At 34.7% G+C, this 20,144-nt stretch overlaps 2 protein-coding genes across 2 annotated transcripts in view; one reads left to right on the forward strand and one right to left on the reverse strand.

The window, feature by feature from the left end:
* The first annotated feature begins 703 nt into the window (after nucleotides 1-703).
* Nucleotides 704-8,246, forward strand: LOC148952027 (U6 snRNA-associated Sm-like protein LSm5). The gene is made up of 3 exons (XM_089088808.1): nucleotides 704-768; nucleotides 4,322-4,518; nucleotides 8,152-8,246. Exons 1-3 carry the CDS (start codon nucleotides 729-731, stop codon nucleotides 8,179-8,181), a joined length of 267 nt encoding a protein of 88 aa, XP_088944934.1. The 5' UTR covers nucleotides 704-728; the 3' UTR covers nucleotides 8,182-8,246.
* A 2,820-nt stretch (nucleotides 8,247-11,066) lies between these two features.
* The window catches only part of bchs (WD repeat and FYVE domain containing 3 bchs), a 196,171-nt gene continuing 187,093 nt past the window's right edge, over nucleotides 11,067-20,144 (reverse strand). The window contains exons 41-44 of the mRNA XM_089089485.1: nucleotides 19,612-19,882; nucleotides 16,167-16,278; nucleotides 12,456-12,653; nucleotides 11,067-11,397 (exon numbers count right to left, since the gene is read on the reverse strand). Coding sequence (XP_088945611.1) covers nucleotides 11,295-11,397; nucleotides 12,456-12,653; nucleotides 16,167-16,278; nucleotides 19,612-19,882 — 684 coding nt within the window. The 3' untranslated portion in view covers nucleotides 11,067-11,294. The remainder of the gene's footprint in view (nucleotides 11,398-12,455; nucleotides 12,654-16,166; nucleotides 16,279-19,611; nucleotides 19,883-20,144) is intronic.

Below are 20,144 nucleotides of genomic sequence, written 5' to 3' on the forward strand. Positions count from 1 at the left end.
GCAGGGATGCTAAAAAGCTATTTTTTTAAGTTCAAAGTAGAGACGGTATTCTATCAAGCTGGTAACCAGAGGGGGGGGGTAGGAAAGTATTATATTTAAATGATAATATCTCAAATTTATTTATTTTTAAAGCAGGGATGCAAAAAAGTTAATTATTTTTTTAATTTAAAGTAGAGACGGTATCCTATCAAGGTGGTATCCAAAAAGAGAGGGGGTTAGGAAAGTACTATATTTAAATGATAATATCCTGAACTTTTTTTTTTTATTGAAATCAGGGAGTTTGGTTGCTACCAGTAGCTACTAGGTGGAGCGTATGATGAAAGTGTATCGTCAATGAGTAGAGAAAGTAAATTTGTAAATTTAACCTTTGATTTGAGAAAGACTGATGAAATATTAATTTTGCGGTCAACATTGATCGTGCTAGTCCAGTCTAGTCTAAAGCTAATTTAAGCTAGTTCAGTTTAATCTATGCTAATTTAATTCACAAAAGATACCAAAATTTGCATGACGTCGACACGGCGTGACGAAGCCTTGGAACTTTGAGAAGGGGAATCCTCTCTCTAGCTGTGCCCCTACCAAAAGCTCGTTTTCGCAACGAATCAAAATTTGACTCGATCTCTAGCAGTCTTCCTTGCTTGTCGTTATTTCGGCAATTTCATTGGATAGAAAGAATAAAAGATAACGTGATTTCAGAACCCGTCAACATTCGTGGAAGAATCTCCATAAAAATGGCAGTTCCCCAGGGAGTAGCAGCCTTGCTTCCCCTAGGTGTGTGTTTGCTTGTAAAACTTGTTCACTTCTATTAAGAGCTTACATAACTTAACCATACTCAAGGATTTTGAATTTAATAAAGAGTTAGGGAAAATGTGTGTTAAATTAGAAAATCCAAGTTTGCTGAAAATCATTAGAAGCCAATTGTGTTGTAACTAGGCTATAGATAAAGAATACCAGGCGCAAACCAAAAATAAGGAAAGTATAAGCCTAGAATTGAGGCTCTTGAGAAGGAAACATGTTAAGAAAACAGGTTTTACTTTAAATAATTTTTTACTTTAAATAGCCTAGGCCTAGCTAACAAAATTTGAAAGTAGCCTAATTCCACTATATTCCTCTCACCTCAAATAGCCTATGAAAAGATCTACTTATCTACTTTTTTCTCTATTGGAAAGGGGTTAGGTTAGGAAAATGACACTTTTAGTAAGGAATCCAGGACCAAAGTCATGCTTTCAGAACAGATTGCTAAGCTTCTATGTTAACCCTCTTTTGAATTCTAAGTCTTAGAAATTTTTGAGTCTCCAAAATGCTAGTATTTAGGGTAGAAACAAACAGAACAGTCCATAATAACAAGTATTTCCCATGTGTTATTTATAAAATTCTACTTAGCCTATCTACTTTTTGTTATCTTGGAAAAGGGTTAGGCTAGGAAAATGAAACTTTTAGCAATGAATCCAAGATCAAAGTCATGCTTTGGGAAGAGATTGCCAAGCTTCTATGTTAACCCTCTTTGGAATTCTAAGTCTTAGAAAGTTGTGAGTCTCCAAAAGGTTAGTATTAGGGTAGAAACACACAGAACAGTCTGTAATAATAAGTGTTTTTTACTAAGTAAAAACAACAGCATCAGCAACTTCACAAATTATCTTTCTAAAATTATTCTTTCCATCTTCCTTATTGTCAAATTTTAAACTCTACAGTTTAGTTTTCAACTGTCTGGAAATTTTCACACATTCTCATCCTGGAGTCTACCAACATCATAACTTCCTGTTAGATAGTTACCCTTCCAAAATTTCAGCTTTAAGTTAATCCTAGACACTACTAGATGGTGATCATTACTTTTGACATCAATGACAACACTCCTATATACCCTAGTATCTTGTATTGACCCTGCCAGTCTTTGGTTTACAATAACATAGCCTACTCAATAAGGTTAGCTGTCTTACCATCATGCCAATACCATGTTGACTTATGAATGTCTATTATTCATAATAGACATATTCATAATTGACATAAGTCAATATTATTCATATTGACTTATGTCTATTAATGAATCCAAGATCAAAGTCATGCTTTGGGAAGAGATTGCCAAGCTTCTATGTTAACCCTCTTTGGAATTCTAAGTCTTAGAAAGTTGTGAGTCTCCAAAAGGTTAGTATTAGGGTAGAAACACACAGAACAGTCTGTAACAATAAGTGTTTTTTACTAAGTAAAAACAACAGCATCAGCAACTTCACAAATTATTTTTCTAAAATTATTCTTTCCATCTTCCTTATTGTCAAATTTTAAACTCTACAGTTTAGTTTTCAACTGTCTGGAAATTTTCACACACATTCTCATCCTGGAGTCTACCAACATCATAACTTCCTGTTAGATAGTTACTCTTCCAAAATTTCAGCTTTAAGTTAATCCTAGACACTACTAGATGGTGATCATTACTTTTGACATCAATGACAACACTCCTATATACCCTAGTATCTTGTATTGACCCTGCCAGTCTTTGGTTTACAATAACATAGCCTACTCAATAAGGTTAGCTGTCTTACCATCATGCCAATACCATATTGACTTATGATCAAATACTGTATTGGTTAAAGCTAGATTTTTATACCTACAAAATTGTAGCAGTCTGTAGCCATTACTGTTTTCCTTTCCTACTCCAAATTTACCTAGGCTAGGATACCATCTATCCCTGTTTTTACCAACCTGTGTATTAAAATCTCCTAATAAAAACAATATGTTTCTACCTGGGACCCTGTCTATTTGTTCCTGTAACTCTAAGTAAAATTTGTCAGAGTCACTATTTTATCTGTCAGTTGGTTCTACAGGGAAATATACTAAGGGGTGAATCTCCAGCATTTTATTAGGGGGGGGGGGGAAAGAGGGGTCCATATCTGGACATTCAAGGGGCATGGGGTATATAATAAGTTTTTCTCCACATTATTGGGCAGGGTAACTGCCCCCCCCCTTAATTGACACCCCAGCATATACTACTATGACTCATACCCTGCACTTTTTGTCATAAAATGAGCAATTAGTATTCTATTATGAATACCTTCTCAGCCTAAACAAGACTTAGAGCAAATTAAAAGCAGTTAAGTTGATAATAGTCTTCAGAAAGGGGGAATTTTCTAAAAATTTTGCTGTTAGATAATTAAGTTAAAATAAACTCAAGTTTTTAAAGCATACTATTAAATTAACCATTATAGCAGGGTGTCATATTACATCCTCTTTGTAGAAAAAACTCAGAAGTTAAGTCTTAATGAATGTTTAAAGTTTCTGCCATTTTTTAATGCAATATGGTTCAAAACTTCTACAACACAACTTCATTGAAGTTTTTCTCCTTGGAGCTGAAAGTATTGAAATTTGGTTGTCTTTAGTGCCATCCTCTGCTATTCCTAAACTCTGGATACTAAATGTAGAGGTTTTTAGTGAATTTTTCTTCTATTAGGGGCCATGGGCTCTCAACAACAACTAAATAGACTTCTTCCTATTTCACTATATTCTTTTGCAGTGCACTGTAATTGGACTCTTTTGCTAGAGCTTTTTATAGGTTTTTGGAGTTCTTAATTTCAGGCTCTCAAATATCAAATTGAAAATTTCTAGTTCAGTACTTTTTGCATGAGCTATCAAGTTTTTTTTTTGAATTCTGGAGGGCTGAAGCTAGAAGGTCAGTGCTAGGCATTGAATCAGTGTAAATTATAAACTCTTCAATCTGTGGGCTATGTATTCAAATACATCAAAATATAATCAAGAGCCATATTTATAGAATTAATTTTACCCAAAATAATGCAATTATTATCAAATAGTTTTTCCTGGTGATTACTCATTTTCATTTATGTTTGTTTAGGTTTCCTTTTATACATTTACAATAGTTTTATCTCTTTAAATTTGAACTATTACTGTATATGAATATTTTTGCTTGTTTCAGATTTTAAGTATGGCTCTCTGCCTTTATTTGAACATCTCTTTTTTGAGAAAATTTTAAAATTAATATAGGATGAAAGAGACAAACATTATGTCAATTATTGATGAAATAAAGGTAGTTTGTTAGAATGACTAGCAATTATGTTAAATTATGTAAAAAAATTTGACAACTTAAGGCTTTGTCTGTCTGTTGTGGAAGGCAAATGAAAAGCAGTATGCTACCTTATAGTATCTGGAAAAATTACAAATATAATTCCTGGCTTTTAAATTAGTGACATTGGACATTTTTGATTTTTGTTTTGCAGATTTTTAGAAAGAATAAGAAAGGAATAACTTGCTTTGTCAACCATGTTTTTCTATAACCTTAGCAACCAAATCAAGAATATTGTGTAGCTCTTCTTTCTAGAACTGGTAGACAAATGCATTGGGTCAAGGATACACATCATCATGAAGAGTGACAAAGAGATTGTTGGTACACTTCTAGGATTTGATGATTTTGTGAACATGGTCTTGGAAAATGTCACAGAGTATGAAACTACAGCAGAAGGCAGGAGGATTACAAAGTTGGACCAGATCTTGTTAAATGGAAATAATATTACCATGGTAAGTGCCTAGTAATTTGTTTACATTCTTTGTAATGGAAAAGCTTATGACTTTTTGATGCTCCAGATTTACTTTAGCAGTACAAATTTTGATTCATCTTTAGGACTTGCCCAATAAAATAATTAACTAAAGTAAAAAAAGAAGAGAAAATAGTTTCAAATGATAATTCTTTCTAATTGTTAAGAATTAACAGTCCTAAGAATAATATCAGAAATCAATATAAGATCAAGTTGGCAAAATTCTAATCTTTACTTAATTTGCCGAAATACTTGCATATAATTACTTGCTGCCATCATATCTTATCACAGGGGCAGGAAATTTTTACTTAATTTGCTGAAATACTTGCATATAACTACTTGCTATCATCATATCTTATCACAGGGACAGGGAGACTCTGCTAAGGCTAGGGCAGAGGACCTTGGGCCTTGAATCACACATTTTGCATTTGGTCAATGCCCCTTTTTCTGGCTAGTAAATCACTCCCTGGACCCCCCCCCCCCCCCTAAATGTTTAGACTATGTGCACCTATTTTTGAGATAATTATCTATTTTTGTATAAACAAAAGTACAAAAATGCAGTTTTCAGTAATTTTAAATGGTAATATTTTTCTTTTTCTATTTATATAAAGTACTTCAATGCATTTAAACAAATGTATGATGTATGTAATGTATTTATCAATGAAGAAATGCTATTGTAGAGGTTGTGATGGCTTTATTTATGTAGATTTGTAGAAGATCAAAGGTCTCATATAATTTCCATCCATACAAATAATAATACTCCTTTTTATCCAACCAAAATTCTTTAGTAGTAATATTAACAACGACTTTTTCATATTTAAACATAGGACAGTAGGCCTACTAATCAATGTGTAATTATTGATTTACACATTTTAAAAACAATTCACCAGGGATTTAAGGGACCAACGCCTCAAATTATATCTTGATTAGGCCTGGGCATGGTTTGGAAAACAATAAGAAATTAAATAAATAAAGGAGCTTTTCAACTGAAAGCAAGGAACAGATTTGAAACCTATTTGAACAGGTTATTCTTTATATGAAGGGTGCTGTCTCATTCTTACTCTTTACTTTGAAGCTTAGCTTTTTTCCAAATTTTTTAAGAACATTTGCAATTGAAAAAAAAAGATTTCTCAAAGCACTAAAAACTTCTGTTTAATGAGCAAGGTGTTGAGAAGGGGGCAGTCCCCCTTATATACAGAGTAATTTCAATTTGTTTTAAGTTTTAAACTTGCTCCTTACTTTAGTTAAAAAATCTTTTCTATTTGTTTAATTACATTTCATGAAACTGTAAAGTTTTAAGAATACAATACTTTTGGCAATGAAGAAAAAACGATCAATATTTCAATGATCTCTGTTTGGATTTTGATGGGTAATCAAACAGTTCCTGGTAATGAACTGTAAGTAATGAGCAACCTGACTCAATAGCAAAACGGAATTTTAATACCAATAGATATATCAAAAGAATTGGCTTATTATGCTGATTCTAAATATATAAGTTTCATTAAGTTTAGTCTTACCCATCACAAGCTACGAGCCTGAGAAGATGTGTCTGATTTTTGAAAAAAAGGGGAAAGAATTTTAATGAAAATCTCACCATCAGATTCAGCATATAAAGAATCCTCCTGTAGAGGTTTCAAGCTCATATCTGCAAAAATGTGGAATTTTATTATTTTTGCCAGAAGAAAGATTGGAGATAAAATGACCCCTACAGACCATGGGAAAAGGTTTCTAAGTTATAAAATTTGCCCATTGTTTACGTATAGTATTTGTTATTTGAAAGTATGCATACATTTTTGGGTGGGGAGGATGAATTTTTTTGCTGGGAGGAATTTGCACAGGAGAATTTTCCATGGAGAGGGAAGTTTCCAGGGGGTGAATTTTTAAGGCAAAATTTTACACTGGGTGAATTTGCCAGAATTCCTATACGAATTTTCTTTTTATGTCTTGCTTTCTCTTTACCGATTCAATTTTAAGCGTGGAGATGTTAAAGGTAATTTCCAGGGAAAATTTTTGCCAGAATTAGTTATCCAGAGGATATTTCTGTGAGGAGGGGGATTTTTCCATGGAGTATATTGAATTAAAATTTTATTTGATTTTCTGAATCTTAGTTTTAATGCTGTACTTTGAAACGAATGCGTTAGTGCTTTCAATATAAAAAATTTTCAACTGAAAGTAAAGAGGAAAATTAAAACATAAAATGAACAGAAATTATTACGTATATTTGGGGGTTTGCCCCCTCTTCAACACCTCAATGTTTACTCTAAAGTTTAAATTTTCTCCCAATTCTTTAAAAACGACTCCTGAAACACAAGGATTGGTTAATTAGAACAAAAATTTAGTTTTTTTAAAGTGCTGAAAACTGTAGCATGAAGAGCAAGGTGTTGAGGAGGGGTAATCCCCATCATGTACGTAATCATTTCTGTTTGTCTTAAGTTTTAATGTTGCTCCTTACTTTCAGCTGGAAAAACTTGTTTTTTTATCTAATATAGCTAAGAGAAAAAATTTTTCTAAAGGCAATGGAAGAAGTATGTCAATTGAAGTAAAAGTATATAAAAATGAAAAAAGTAAGTAATTACAAAAAATACACAAATCAATAGCCTACTTAAAAAAGTTCTGAACTTGTTATCAAACGCCAAAATATTTAATGGCTTTAGACTCAGTATTTGTAAAAAGTAACACATTATCAAAGCATTTGTTTCAAAGTACAGCATTAAAACTAAGATTCAGAAAATCAAATAAAATTTTTAATTCAATATATATATAATTTAATTTTGAATGCAAAAAAAACAATATACCGTATTTGACACCTTTATACTTCATAACTGTAAAAAATTAAATATTTTTCAAAGTGACAACTAGATAAATGCAATCACTCCTGGAAAAATAACTAAATGATAATAAAACACAAAAAACATATCCGTACGGGTAAATACAGAAATTCCCAGCATTCCTTTCAGGGGAAACATTTCTGATTACAGTGGCTTCATATATCAGCTCATGATTACTCTTGCAATGCAAGCAAAAGTTGACGGCATATTTTTACCGAAATTGCCCCCTATTAAGTTGTTTTCCTTGTGTTTTCTATAATCATACGAACTTTCTTGTGTACTAATAACTGCACTAATTACTAATAAATAAATATATGCTCAGGATCACCATAAATAGCTAATTCTTTGTTTAATGATATCAGTAGTTTGCCTCTTATACTTTCGTTATTGACAAGAATCGTTATTTACTTACCATTCATTATTATGAAGAATTTGATTATTTTTCTTTTGTTACGCCAACCAGATCATATAGAAGAAATGTTTGCCGAAAACTGGAAAGGGGTCACTCTCTTATATTTGCCTTATTAAGGGTCAAAATCTATTGGCAGGCAGCCAACTATGGGGCAACACACATTTTTTCCATGGTTTTTAATTATTTTATAGTCCCAAATTTCCAGGGAGGTATACTTCCTTTATATATATATATATATATATATATATATATATATATATATATATATATATATATATATATATATATATATATATATATATATATATTGATTAGAAAGGTATTAAATAATCGTAAATGTTGGTAACGTATATAATGTATGCAATTTCTCTTACAGTTGGTTCCTGGTGGTGATATGCCAGAATGAAGATATATTAAATTTTTGTATTTATGTTTAATAAAACTTTAAAAAATAAAAACTGTGTACTACTGCCTGTTTGACTATTAGGGAGATTTCTCTATTTATATGATGGGTTGTATAACCCTGAACTTGTTCTAATTGACAGGAATTTTAAAAGAAGATGGGGGAATGACTGACAGCTTTAGTTTTGCATAGCTTGGAATCATCAGCAGTGCTATAACCAGATTCATATTCCAAGGAAGTGTGTTGTTCGAGATGTCAGTAGCTACCAATCTGTCAGTCCACAGGTGTGAATTTTTGTTCCTATTCATTGCATTGTTTTGAACAGCAAAAATTTTGACTTTCCTGTATGCAGCAGAAACGATAAATTAGTGTGACAAAATAAATTGTCATGAGTTTTTTCTTTTATTTAGTAATGCTCCTGTGTTAAAACGGTTTTAAATTCTAATATAATTGTATAACCAGTAACTGGTAAGACTTTTGATACAAGGCAGCCGCTTTGTTTCTCCTGCTGAAAAACATGTATATATATCATTCAGATGCAATATGCATAAGTGGTTCCGGATTGTTCACAGGAGGAAATATCTTGAAATGTAACCTGAAAAATAAAGGAAATACCTTCATTTTATATGGGGTAGGAGAGGCTGGACACGTGGTTGTGCCACTGAAAGAGAACAATAAATTATAGCTGATACAAAAAGAAACTGCGTAAGGCAAGGGTATTGCTGTAGGATAGTTTCTTGTTATCAACCATCAAGTTTCTCAAGAAGTATAAGTAAAGTAGTAATGGACAAAATTTGAATTCCATTGGAGTGCTTGGTTTTGCTATTTTAATTACATCAACAAACCTGGATTCAATCGAATTGAACCAAAATAGGTGTCTTATAAATTTGGTAATCTTAAATTTTTTTTATGTCCATTAAAGTTGGAGAGAAGCTTAATGGTACGTTTATTGGTATCAACAAGCTTAAAAAATAAAACAAAAAACAATCCGCAACGAGTGCGGACAGCGCCATAAATCTAGAGGACACATGTAAGTGTGAGTAATTTAGGTGATACCTGCAAAATAAGTATATCTCTGTATTTTAAAAAAAAATCTAATATAAAACAACGGGCTTTTGAAATCTATAAGTGGGCGAGACCCCTAAACATTGTAGCTTTTTCCGTCATCATTTTCGCATTTTTCAAGGAAAGATTGCTGAACAATTTAGTTTTCAGGGCGGCAAACCCCTCCCTCTCTCTTCGCAAGTAAATGTACGAAATTATTCTTTTATGTTGCACTTGAAACATTTCTGCAATAAGATAGAAACCGTCACTCGACAGCGCCCATTTTGAAGACTTAGTCTAAAATATTTATCAGAGTGAAGGGCCTAGAAGATAAAATACCCCCCCCCTTTTTTTGTCCCTCTATATTTCTCTGAAAGACTTCTCACTTGAAGTCAGAAAAAATCGGCCTAAAAATGCATTTTCAAAGCTTGTGGCCCTCCACTGACACTAAGATCCCTAGAACCTCCACTACCAGTTTGAGTACAACTTTATACCCCGGTAAGTAAATAAATGAAACCTCAGATGAATCAATCAGCTCAGTGAAATGATTTATAACAATAATTGTCCAGACTAACGGTTTGTTTTAACTCCTTAGGGACAAGGCTCGCATTAGGGACAAGTGCTCGACTATGCGAAATTATGGCCGCTGAAGTGAAGAGGCTATATTAATAGCTTTTCAATAGTTCCAAATGGCAGGGGAAGGGGAGGGAGCAGGCAGAGGAGGGGAATAAAAAATTTGAAGAGTTTAAGGGAGTTGGAAAATAAGTCGAAAATTCATCATTTCTGATTGGTTTGAAACCTTCATCTGCAAGCTCCTGGGCCAAGGGCATCCTAATAAAAAAAAAAGAAACGACATTCCCCCCCCCCCCCCCCCCTCATCCCCACCGGATGACATGGGCCGATAAAATACGTCTTTGGGCCATGAAGACCCCATTGTATGGAACTGAATATTTAATAACAAAGATTTTTTTTTTTTTTTTTTTTTTTTTTTTTTTTTTTTTTACGGAGTACTTTTCATAACTGGAATAGTCTGATACCATATAGTCTAATGTCTTCCCGACGCCAGTTAAAGCTGCTGGCCTGTCGCAAAATGCCATGTTTCTGACAAGGCTTTTCGACGTATTTTTCAATACAAAAAAATCTAACGCAAATTTTAAAACTGTAATTTGGTAGGTGGATAAAGCTGAAACTTAGCTTTCGAGTGATATTAAAATTGTCTCTTTCGTTGAAGCTTGATAACTACACGTCGGTTGAAAAATATCATTTGGTACCAGAAACTTGCAGAGGAATCATAACCTCTAAGCCTCCTTCTAAACACAAAAAGGTGCCCATAAAAAAACCCAACATAGATATCCACAGATGAGCAATTGTAATTATAGCCATAAATTGACGGTTACCGAGAATATCGAGAACTACACTGGGAATGTACTCGGGGGGCATCAGGTCACTCCTCTCCGCCCCCCCCCCCATGATATATATAATTCAAGGGGTTTATTATGTTGTAGACTTTATGTAATTTCAGATTATTAATTGCATCAACCGGCCGATTTCAAAATGATATAAATTGTACGCCTCCTTCTTTTAACGTGGCAAAGCTTAGCTCTATGATGATTGTAATTGAAAAATCAATTTGCATTCTCAAAAAATAAATATATAAAAAGAAAACAACATAGTGCAACAGTTCATTAACGATGTTCTTTCATTTGTAATTTGGACAGGAGTCCCTTTTTTGCCACCCTGCACTGTAGTGGCCACACGGGATGGTTACATACCAGATATATCTACCATCGCCCCTGCATATAACGATTATATTGAATAAAACAGAAATTCTTGAAACATTTGAGCGGTTCTAATTTATATTTTAAAGAAATAAATATGGCACATTTATAAAAATTCAACACAAAAACCAAAAGTGGCAAAATTCTACATAAATAAGCCAAACTCAACAAGAAAAAATTAATTAGGTGAACACGGAATGTAAGAAATCAAAACAAAAACAGTTATACACTATCAATATCAACATTTAAAATTTGAATAGAGATAAACTACGTTTGATTAGAACTAGATACTCTTCAGGTTTCACAGGAGTTTCTTAAAAGCTGGTGGCATGTCTGACACACACGGACTGGACGTCGAATCCGAAGTCGTGTGATTTCTGACTCGAAGCGACTGCACCTGCAAAGTAATGTAAACTAAGAATGATTTGAACAATAGGCGCAAGCCCTTTTACAGAATTAAAATAAAGCTAAAAAATTACATTGCCTAACATGAAAAGAGAAGTATAAGGTAAATTGATAGAAAGGTCGATAATTAGGCAAGTAAGTAAAGAAAAAAGAGGAGAATAAAATACTACTACTACTATCAACAACTCACTGCAGCACCAAGCCACCTGAGGCTAACACTGCTACGCACGTTCCTCTTCCACCCCAATCTATTCAAAGCCTCCTTCTTTACACCCTCCCAACAAGTTCCTGTTTCCCTTAAATCTTTCCTTACGACATCCTCCCACCCCATTCGGGGACGACCTGCTTTTCGTTTGGCCGACAAGAACAAAATAGAATACCGGAAATATAATTCTTGGATTATTCCTTCATTTGATAAAAGAATCCAGCCTGCCTGCAATTTTGACTATTTCTTTTTTCATTTATTCAGGTTCCAAATTTTTGTAAACTATTAATATTAAGGGTATGCGCCAACTGGTAACAACTGAATCTTAATCTCTAGTTAGCAGAATTTGCAATCAAATTTCGTTTCGCATAACAATTACCAATTAAATTGCATTCTCTGCTATTCGTCACGAATGAGATTGCGTACAAAGACTGCAGAAACAACTATTTCGTACCGCATTTGAGAAAGTTCTTTTATCTATGGAATATAATTTGGAAGCCCCTACAGTTCAACATATCCTTTGAAGGAGCACAGCACAACCCACCCTCAGCTATGTCAATGCTTACGAACGTAATATCCGAATATTTAACAATAATTTGACAAGTTTTGAATAGCACTATTTTTTTATTTAGATTTGGAGAGCTACAGTGATGAAATTCCTATGTGTTGGCTAGTGAGAATATCCTCCATATACCTAATACAACAAACACACACTAGCACACTGCGAATAATGTATATTAAAAACGCAAGCACTGATAACGAATGACTATATAATTGATATTATATTAATAATTAATGTTAACGTTATATCAATAATTAATGTTAATCGCCGAAAGACTGCATACCTGGAGCAAAAAACGTGGCCACAATTTCTACAGTGATGCTTCCTTTCTGTCAAAGTGAAACGAGTGCTACAACTTCGGCAGGATTCGGCTACTTCATCCTTGAGCCAATAATCTGCCATTGACTTTCCTGGTAGGTCAGCAACTGACCAAGAATAAATGCGGCCACGAGCATCTCCCACATAAACACTGCGGTGATCCCTATAAAAGTGGTAACGGTTTAAATAGAGATTGAACTAAGTAGATCATCAACTCTGGCAATGTTCTGTCGGAGACTTCAACTTTTAACATCCTTGTGGGCAATTAAATAATTTAATGCAAATAATTTGGTTTGAACAAAACATTCCGAAAATCCAGGCTTGCATAAATAAAGGGGAGGAGGCGGGTATGTGTTCGGTCTCCTCTCCCTTAAAGTACCAAGGACAGTGAAAATGATTTTTTTTTGAAAAAGAAAAAAACTGAAAATATAGGATAAAAATACAGAAAATGATAATGAAGGCTAATAATCCTTAGTAAAAATTTTGATCATGTTAAATATTTATAGTAGCAGATTGTGTTTTTATCAATATTGATTGGATGCTCAATTTAAAAAATAAATGACGTTTTTAAATTAGTGTAGGTGACATTAAAGTTTTGAAATTATGTGAAAAAGATTATTATGTCACCGAGAGGAGAGGTGGGACTAAAAAAAAAAAAAAGTTGAATTGGTTAAATGGAAGCTTACACAATCGTATATACTACTACTATTACTAACAATTCACTGCAGCACCAAGCCGCCTGAGGTCGAAAACCACTCAAAAATAAATATACCGGGAATTAAATTTTTAATGGAAAAAAAATCATCTGCAGTTATGCAGTTTTTGGAAGTAGCGAACACCAAATAAAAAAAATAAATAAAAAAAATTCGGGTGAAAGATCAGCAAAAATAAAAACCAGCTAAAAATATATGGCACCAAACAGCTTAAGAAGATGCAGTTTTCTTTTGAAGATTTAGTTGTCTTTGGGAATCAACAGACTGCTAATGTTTGAAATTTTCCGGGCGAAAAGCGTTGTCCAATATAACTAATTGATTTGTTGGCTGGTTTAACGTGGCAACACTGACTAAAATATGGTACTGCCTTAAAAACTTTATAGTTTTGAAACAACCAAAAGAGGAATCTTAGAAAATCGTAGTTTTCAGGTAGGAATAAATCTAAGGTGGGTCCAAGCGGCTAAAAATGTTTTCATTTTGATCCTAGTATTTTGAGAATAAAGCCTGTGTGCACCAATGTTAAACATGTCTAATTATAAATCAATTGTGCAATCATTTTGGATCTTCTACACTTTAAACTGCTTTAGATTTGACACACATTGTTATTATACATAAAAAGGTCATCTTGCACATTTTGTAGACCACTAACGGTAATTAAAAAAGGGTCAGATCATCTTACACATCTGTTCTAATTCAGACTAATTATCTAAGATTTTCTCATTTTTCTTACCTATCTTTTTTTCTTTTCTAATGGGCTGCTGATTTACAATAGGACCTCATCCATGCGTAGATTAGCCGTGAGTACAAAATAATCTGTGAAATTTTACACCTACAGAGGTAAAATTTCTTTGTGTGTAGCCATGAGCCCATGTTGAGGCAGATAAAACCGAGAATATAAAGAATTAGAAGCACATTAACAACTGGAACTTAGTGGAAGGGGGGTAAAGGGTGAAGTTTTGAACTGTGTAGGATGTTACAGGCGACTTGGTACTGCAGCGAGTTGTTAGTAGCAATAGTGGTAGTAATTCACTAAATTTGTTTTTCGAACATCTCATGTTATCTTTACATAATTTATCATTCTATATTTTCCTACTTGCCATTCAATATTACAAAAACCTTAAGAGTAAGTTTCATATATTTAGATTTGACCCTTCAGTAAAGTTGAAATTTACGAAACTAACATTAGTTGTGTCGGTGTCAGCTCTAAAAATATACTGACTGAACAATCATAGACATGTGTAGATACATACCAGTACAAGGAATGCATTTTATCTACACCTGCGTTGGGCTCTAAATAGAAAACGGAGAAAGTAAGTGTAGCAAGCTATTAATAGCTCCAGCAGGAATCAGCACTTCAAATGGTTCAACGTAGATGCTGATTTGCCTATCATTCCAAAATGCAAATTAAGGCCTGGAAACATGTTGCCAATTTTACGTTAAGAAGTTCCAATACTATTCTACTCTCTAACTGTTAGCTAATATGTTTGTTTTTGTTCATCAGTGGGTATATGTGTATTTCAGCCCAAAAATTATGTTTCACTTATTTTCTTCCTTGATAAAAGCCGAAGGTTGAAAGATTCTCCCTATAAGTTTCATTGCCATTGTATCAATCCAGATTTAATATCTTGAGAAGCTATAAATATTTGAAGTGTTGAGAATGGCTGGAAACAGGCACTAAAAACGAAACTATAGGGAGGGGGGATTCATCAATCCAATGCAAACGCGAAAAATATACGAATTATATGCAAAACTAAAAGAAAATATAGCCACAATTCTGGGAGGGAAGGGCATGGATTCAAGTGCCCCCCCATGCTTAATTACCTTTCCAAAGTCCTTCTAGGATGTTTTGTAAGAGTTTAGCGAGAAAAAAAAAAATCACTGACACATGCATGGAACTGAAAGTTGACCACTTCAGGCTCTTGAGAGCTTTTGTTAAGAAATTTTCCTTTTTGAAATCCCCGAACCTCAAAAGAAATCCCGGAAAAGCTTAGGTTTTGTCTCTTGAATCCTCTGAATTAATTTTGTTACGATAACACGGTCCATCCCGCTGTTCATAGACCCAAAGACCAAGTGCAAGCTTCCTTTTCTCTAAAAGTGGATCTTTCAGAGATAGAAAAGTGATATGAAGCATGGATGGTCAAATTCGACCCATCCAAGGCTAAAGAGCTATCTGTCACCCAACCAGAGATTCCTCGTTGACGCCCTGAACCCACCTTTAAAGGTGTAGCTATCAATAAAGTTGATCAGCTACATCTTTCGGAAATGCATTTCTCGTCAGACCTCTCATCAAACTTGCACACCTGGACCGGTCCTCCTGCACAAAAGAACTGGGGTTAATTTTTTGTTCTAAGCCTTCCACATCAATTATTTTCCCCTAAAAGTCTTGTATTAAGTCTATCGCCAAATTTGGATGCCATACCATTGCAGGGGCTTCTAAAATCTACTGGCACCTCTTACTTAGATAAAATCTTCAGCGAATCCGAAACAGTGTTTTAGAGGCGATCCAGGGCATCAATCAGTATCTAAGTGAGACATTTAATGTGGCGTCAATGACTGTTTTCCGCAAGTATATCACCTAGTACCACCTGTTGGCTTTAGACTGTGCGACAGAGACGCTTGAACTACCAACAAGAACAGACCCCGTTCTGAGTACTTAAGGACATCCTTCTAGACATTGCACTTCCACTTGGAAAGTTCTCTCGCGGAGCATCATCCCTGAAAACCCGTCTGTCGATTCCTTTAAAAAAAATTCAGCATATGCAATCTTTAGTCTGATGCAGCACGGTACCATTAAAGATGTAATAGAAAAGTTGTATGTCGTAAAAAGAAAAGGCAACTGTCTTCTTACTCCTTAAATAAAGGAGGAACAGTAATTTACGGAACATGTTTAAGCATTAACTAGGCCGAGTAGAATAGGCAAAAGTAAAAACAGAGCTATAAAAAAGGAAGAAAAAATTATGGACCTCGAAACTTGAAGAGCGGTAATAGAAGCAGGATACGCATTATCGGGTCGATCAAAAGCAGTGTGCATTGTTAGCTTGCTCGAGAATACCAACTGTCTTTGCCATTTGAAACCTGGAAAAAAGGCAACCTACAATAAATCCAATTTATACTGGAAAAAGTAGACAAACCTGGTGTCGTTAAAAAGGTAGAAGTTCATTTTTGAGATAGATGCCTTTTTTAATATTATTTTTGCGACTAGATCCAAAAAGCTTAAGATTTCTGTCAAAAAATCCAAAAGCTATATTTCTTTTCCGCTTAATAAAAGGCACGAAGTGACTATTAAGGCTTAGGAACATTATTAACCACCTAATAGTTCCCATAGCTGTACTGCCCCTTGGCTACCACCGGTACGCCCACTTTGTTGCTCTTCAATTTTTATTCTAACATGCTGCTAAGCCATTATATCTAAAATGATTCTTGCTTGCTCCAGGCTTAGAATCATCGCTGAACTGACCAATCATCTAATTTGCAGAGTCAATCAAATTGTCTGAGCCAGCCAGTTTTAAATAAAAAGCCGGCATATCTAACATTTTCAATTTTCAACCTTGGCAAAAACAACCAAATAACTGCACGTATTTTCTGAAAACTAAAAGAAAAACAGCGCTGACATATTTTGTGGTCATGTTTATGTTTGGGGATCAAACGGCCAAACCATGGTTTACATCGCTAAAAATTGCCAGTGTATATTCAGCAGAAAGAAGGAAAAGAACCAAAAGACTTTTGTTTACGCTTTTTTCTTTATTAGTAATCGAGATGATGACTAATCTGTACAGCTTATAGACAAAGCAGACAGTCTATTTATTTTCTCAAACGGACAAAGAAAAAAGTTAGTATAAAAAAATTGCATCAGTAGTTTTTTCTTTTCATAAGACTAGGATTCGAAAAACGTAACCCTTACTGTCTTACATCACGATGGTCCTCATTTGTATATATAGCTAAAAAAAAGAAAGAAAAAATAGAGCTAAGTTCATGCAATTTTTCTTTTAACTGACACAAGGACTAATACATATAGAATACAACCTGGAATAAGGTACATAAAAAGATCAAGGCACTAAACAACAGGACAAAACCCAAGGGACCCGAAGTTTCTTTAACAGCCTTTAGACCTCAGATGAAAGCCACTCGCGTCTTGAAAGAAAAGTTTACTCGAATAAATGCTTTTTCTGGAGGTCCTTAAAACTACATGAGTTTTCCCATTCCGGTTTCCCAATCCCGTAAGGGCATATCAAAGAGTCCATTCTCAGCGAGAGTTATGATTAGATCCCCCTTCTTCGGAGAATTTGGCACAACTGTGACAGGCAGGAAGGATCAGTATGTTAAGGTCATTAAAATCTTCTGGTTCCAGAACTAATTAGAGTAATTGCGAATGAAAAAGAACAAAAGTCATATCTGACTTTTGTCAGATATGACAGATTCTCACTTTTGTATGGTGAAAGATTCTCAACTTTTGTATGGTGATTTGACGATAATGAACTGACTTAACTCAAGTCCCAACCATCCTCGATGGTCGTTTTGGGGGCACTTCTTTTGCCCGTCTACTGATGTAACTATTATATGAACTTCTATATTTTGCCAGACAGAGAAAGTATGACATGTTCAGCGACGACAAATTGTCTTTCCATCTTTTTGGGAGCATCCTCTTGGGCAAAATTCATGTACACGACCTTCAAAGGCTATCTTCGGGAGGCGAGTGCTTTCCATAAGCTTGGTGTATCCTAGCCCTCTAAGTTGTTGCAGTTTTATTCTGTCGAAGATTCTATGTTTGACCTTGAAACTTTGGAGAAGTTCGGTGTTGGGCATTCTATGATGGTAAGTAATCCCAGCAATATGTTTTAGTAATTCTATTTCAGAGGCAGCAAGACGACCCTGATCCCGATCATCTGCTTTAACAATCCAAGTTTCACAGTCATAACTGATGATGGGATAACCAGCGGATTGAATAGCCTTACTTTAAGCATTGTTGATACACTCTTCATCAGAGTTTGAAAAACTGTAGTTCGCAAGTACTTGGCATGTCTTAATGTCTCAAATGGTTATTGTCAGAATTGAGCAAGCTTCCACAAGATAGGTAAATTCCTCGACTTACTTCATATTATCGCATCCAAGGGGAAAACTGGGATTTTCTTGGGATTGGGGTTATGCGACTAGCGCATAGCTTTCGCTTTCGAGGCATTGATGGTTATCACAAAAAGATTGGTGGTGGTGTGAACGATGTTGGCCTGGGATTGGAGATCACGGAGGAACTCAGCGATTAGGCCTATATCATCGGCGTAAGCTATTTTGTCTGTCATTACTCCTGCTATGAGGGCACCCGACTAGCTATCCGTGAGTGAAAGGACTGTAGTTAAAAAGAAATTGAAGAGCTGCGGTGACAGCAGGCAGCCTTGCAGAAAACTGGTCGATTTCTCAAAGCTTTTGGTGAGTCCTTCTCTAGTCATAGCACGTCTCCTGAACTTTATGTATATGTCTCTAATTAAGGAAACCAAGTTGGGTAGGATTCCAAAGCGAAGGAGAATGTGCCACAGACCTTCTCTCTAGATTAGGTTGAACACCTCTTTGAAGTCTATGAAGTTGGTAGATATTGCGGTCAAGTTCTAGATTTTTTCCGTGATCTCACACGAAAGGTAGAAATTTGATCAACCTTGGTATTCTGGAATGATCGCTGAGCATATTGCTCAGGTGCGTCCAAGAATGACTCTTGTCAGAATTTTAGCGGCATGGCTGCCGAGTAATTCGTCGATGTTTATCACAAACTGCTTTTGAACCTTTCTTATAGAGGGGCTATCGCGGCTTCACACCATGGTGATGACAAGTAGCCTAATTCCAAGGCAGCTGTGGTAATCTTGTGATACAGGCCAACAAGGGGTACGCAGCTGATTTTCAGAAGTTCCACCTGTATTTCAATTTTTGTTTTGTTATCAAGCTTTATTCATTTTTAGACACAACATAATCAAGATAACTGAATTCCTACTCTGCTTTTGTTATTCCGCTCACTATTTAAAAGAAACGAGATTTCTCCGTTCTTTCCGTTTTGATTTGATTCTAAGGCTAAGAAGGCGATACTGCTTTTTTTTTTCTTTTGGATACAATAATGCAAGAATCACATTATCGTTCAAAAACTAAAAGGAATAAATCTCGCCGAAAATATAATTTTTTTTCTTGGTACATTCTATTCTTTCAAGTTCTTAGTGGTTGCACCGTTCGGCACAAATACGGGAATTTAATATGGATGAAACCTATCTAAATTTCGGCCAAAAATGTACTTAAGCCCGCGATAGTCTTTCAAGCAGAGGATGAAATTCATAATAAAGTAAAAATATAATAGTATTTCATAGCTTTTGATACGGTTTGAATATCCTTCCTAGAAGAAGAGAGCTAGCTCGAACCCTGAAGACACTAACCTACCTTCACGTAGAGGATTCCTTGGTTCCTTTTTAAACCCACAATCTGGTTTAGGTTGGCCTATTTTATTTTCCGAATTTGGCGCCTGAAGATTTCCAACGACGACAAAGGAATCTCCAAGGCTACTGACACTCCTACTTGACTTCAGTGGCTTTGGTTTGTCCCGCAAATCTTCATCAGAATCATCACTAAAAGCATCGTGCAATGCCATCATATTACCAACACTTTTGCACAGATTTGCCCTGCGAGTAGGACTTAACTTTCTTTGCCGAATCTGCGAAAACATAAGAAAAACTTAATGCGACTAAATCTTTATTTACTTATATGATTTGAATCACAAGACAAAATCTTGATACTTCATACGCATGAACGAAATAAGAAATACATGGATAATCTTAAAACAGCTAGATTTGAAACGTGAGAAAGAAAAAGCAGAATGAATGAACTAAACCTGAAATAATACTTTTTAACAGACGAAAGCCCACAGTTCGCAAAATTACTTTAGTATTATAAAAGTTTTTATTTGACTTCGTCTG

The sequence above is a fragment of the Artemia sp. Qi Xiang Cuo genome, chromosome 5, assembly GCF_049724085.1.
Source record: "Artemia sp. Qi Xiang Cuo chromosome 5, ASM4972408v1, whole genome shotgun sequence".
Lineage (NCBI taxonomy): Eukaryota > Metazoa > Arthropoda > Branchiopoda > Anostraca > Artemiidae > Artemia > Artemia sp. Qi Xiang Cuo.

Bases quoted from the DNA above. Each gene is read 5' to 3' on its own strand.
- LOC148952027 (XM_089088808.1), top strand. From the start codon at position 729: ATGGCAGTTCCCCAGGGAGTAGCAGCCTTGCTTCCCCTAG. The intron at 769-4,321 runs GTGTGTGTTTGC...TCTTCTTTCTAG, and splicing joins AGCAGCCTTGCTTCCCCTAG to AACTGGTAGACAAATGCATT. The intron at 4,519-8,151 runs GTAAGTGCCTAG...TTTCTCTTACAG, and splicing joins ATGGAAATAATATTACCATG to TTGGTTCCTGGTGGTGATAT.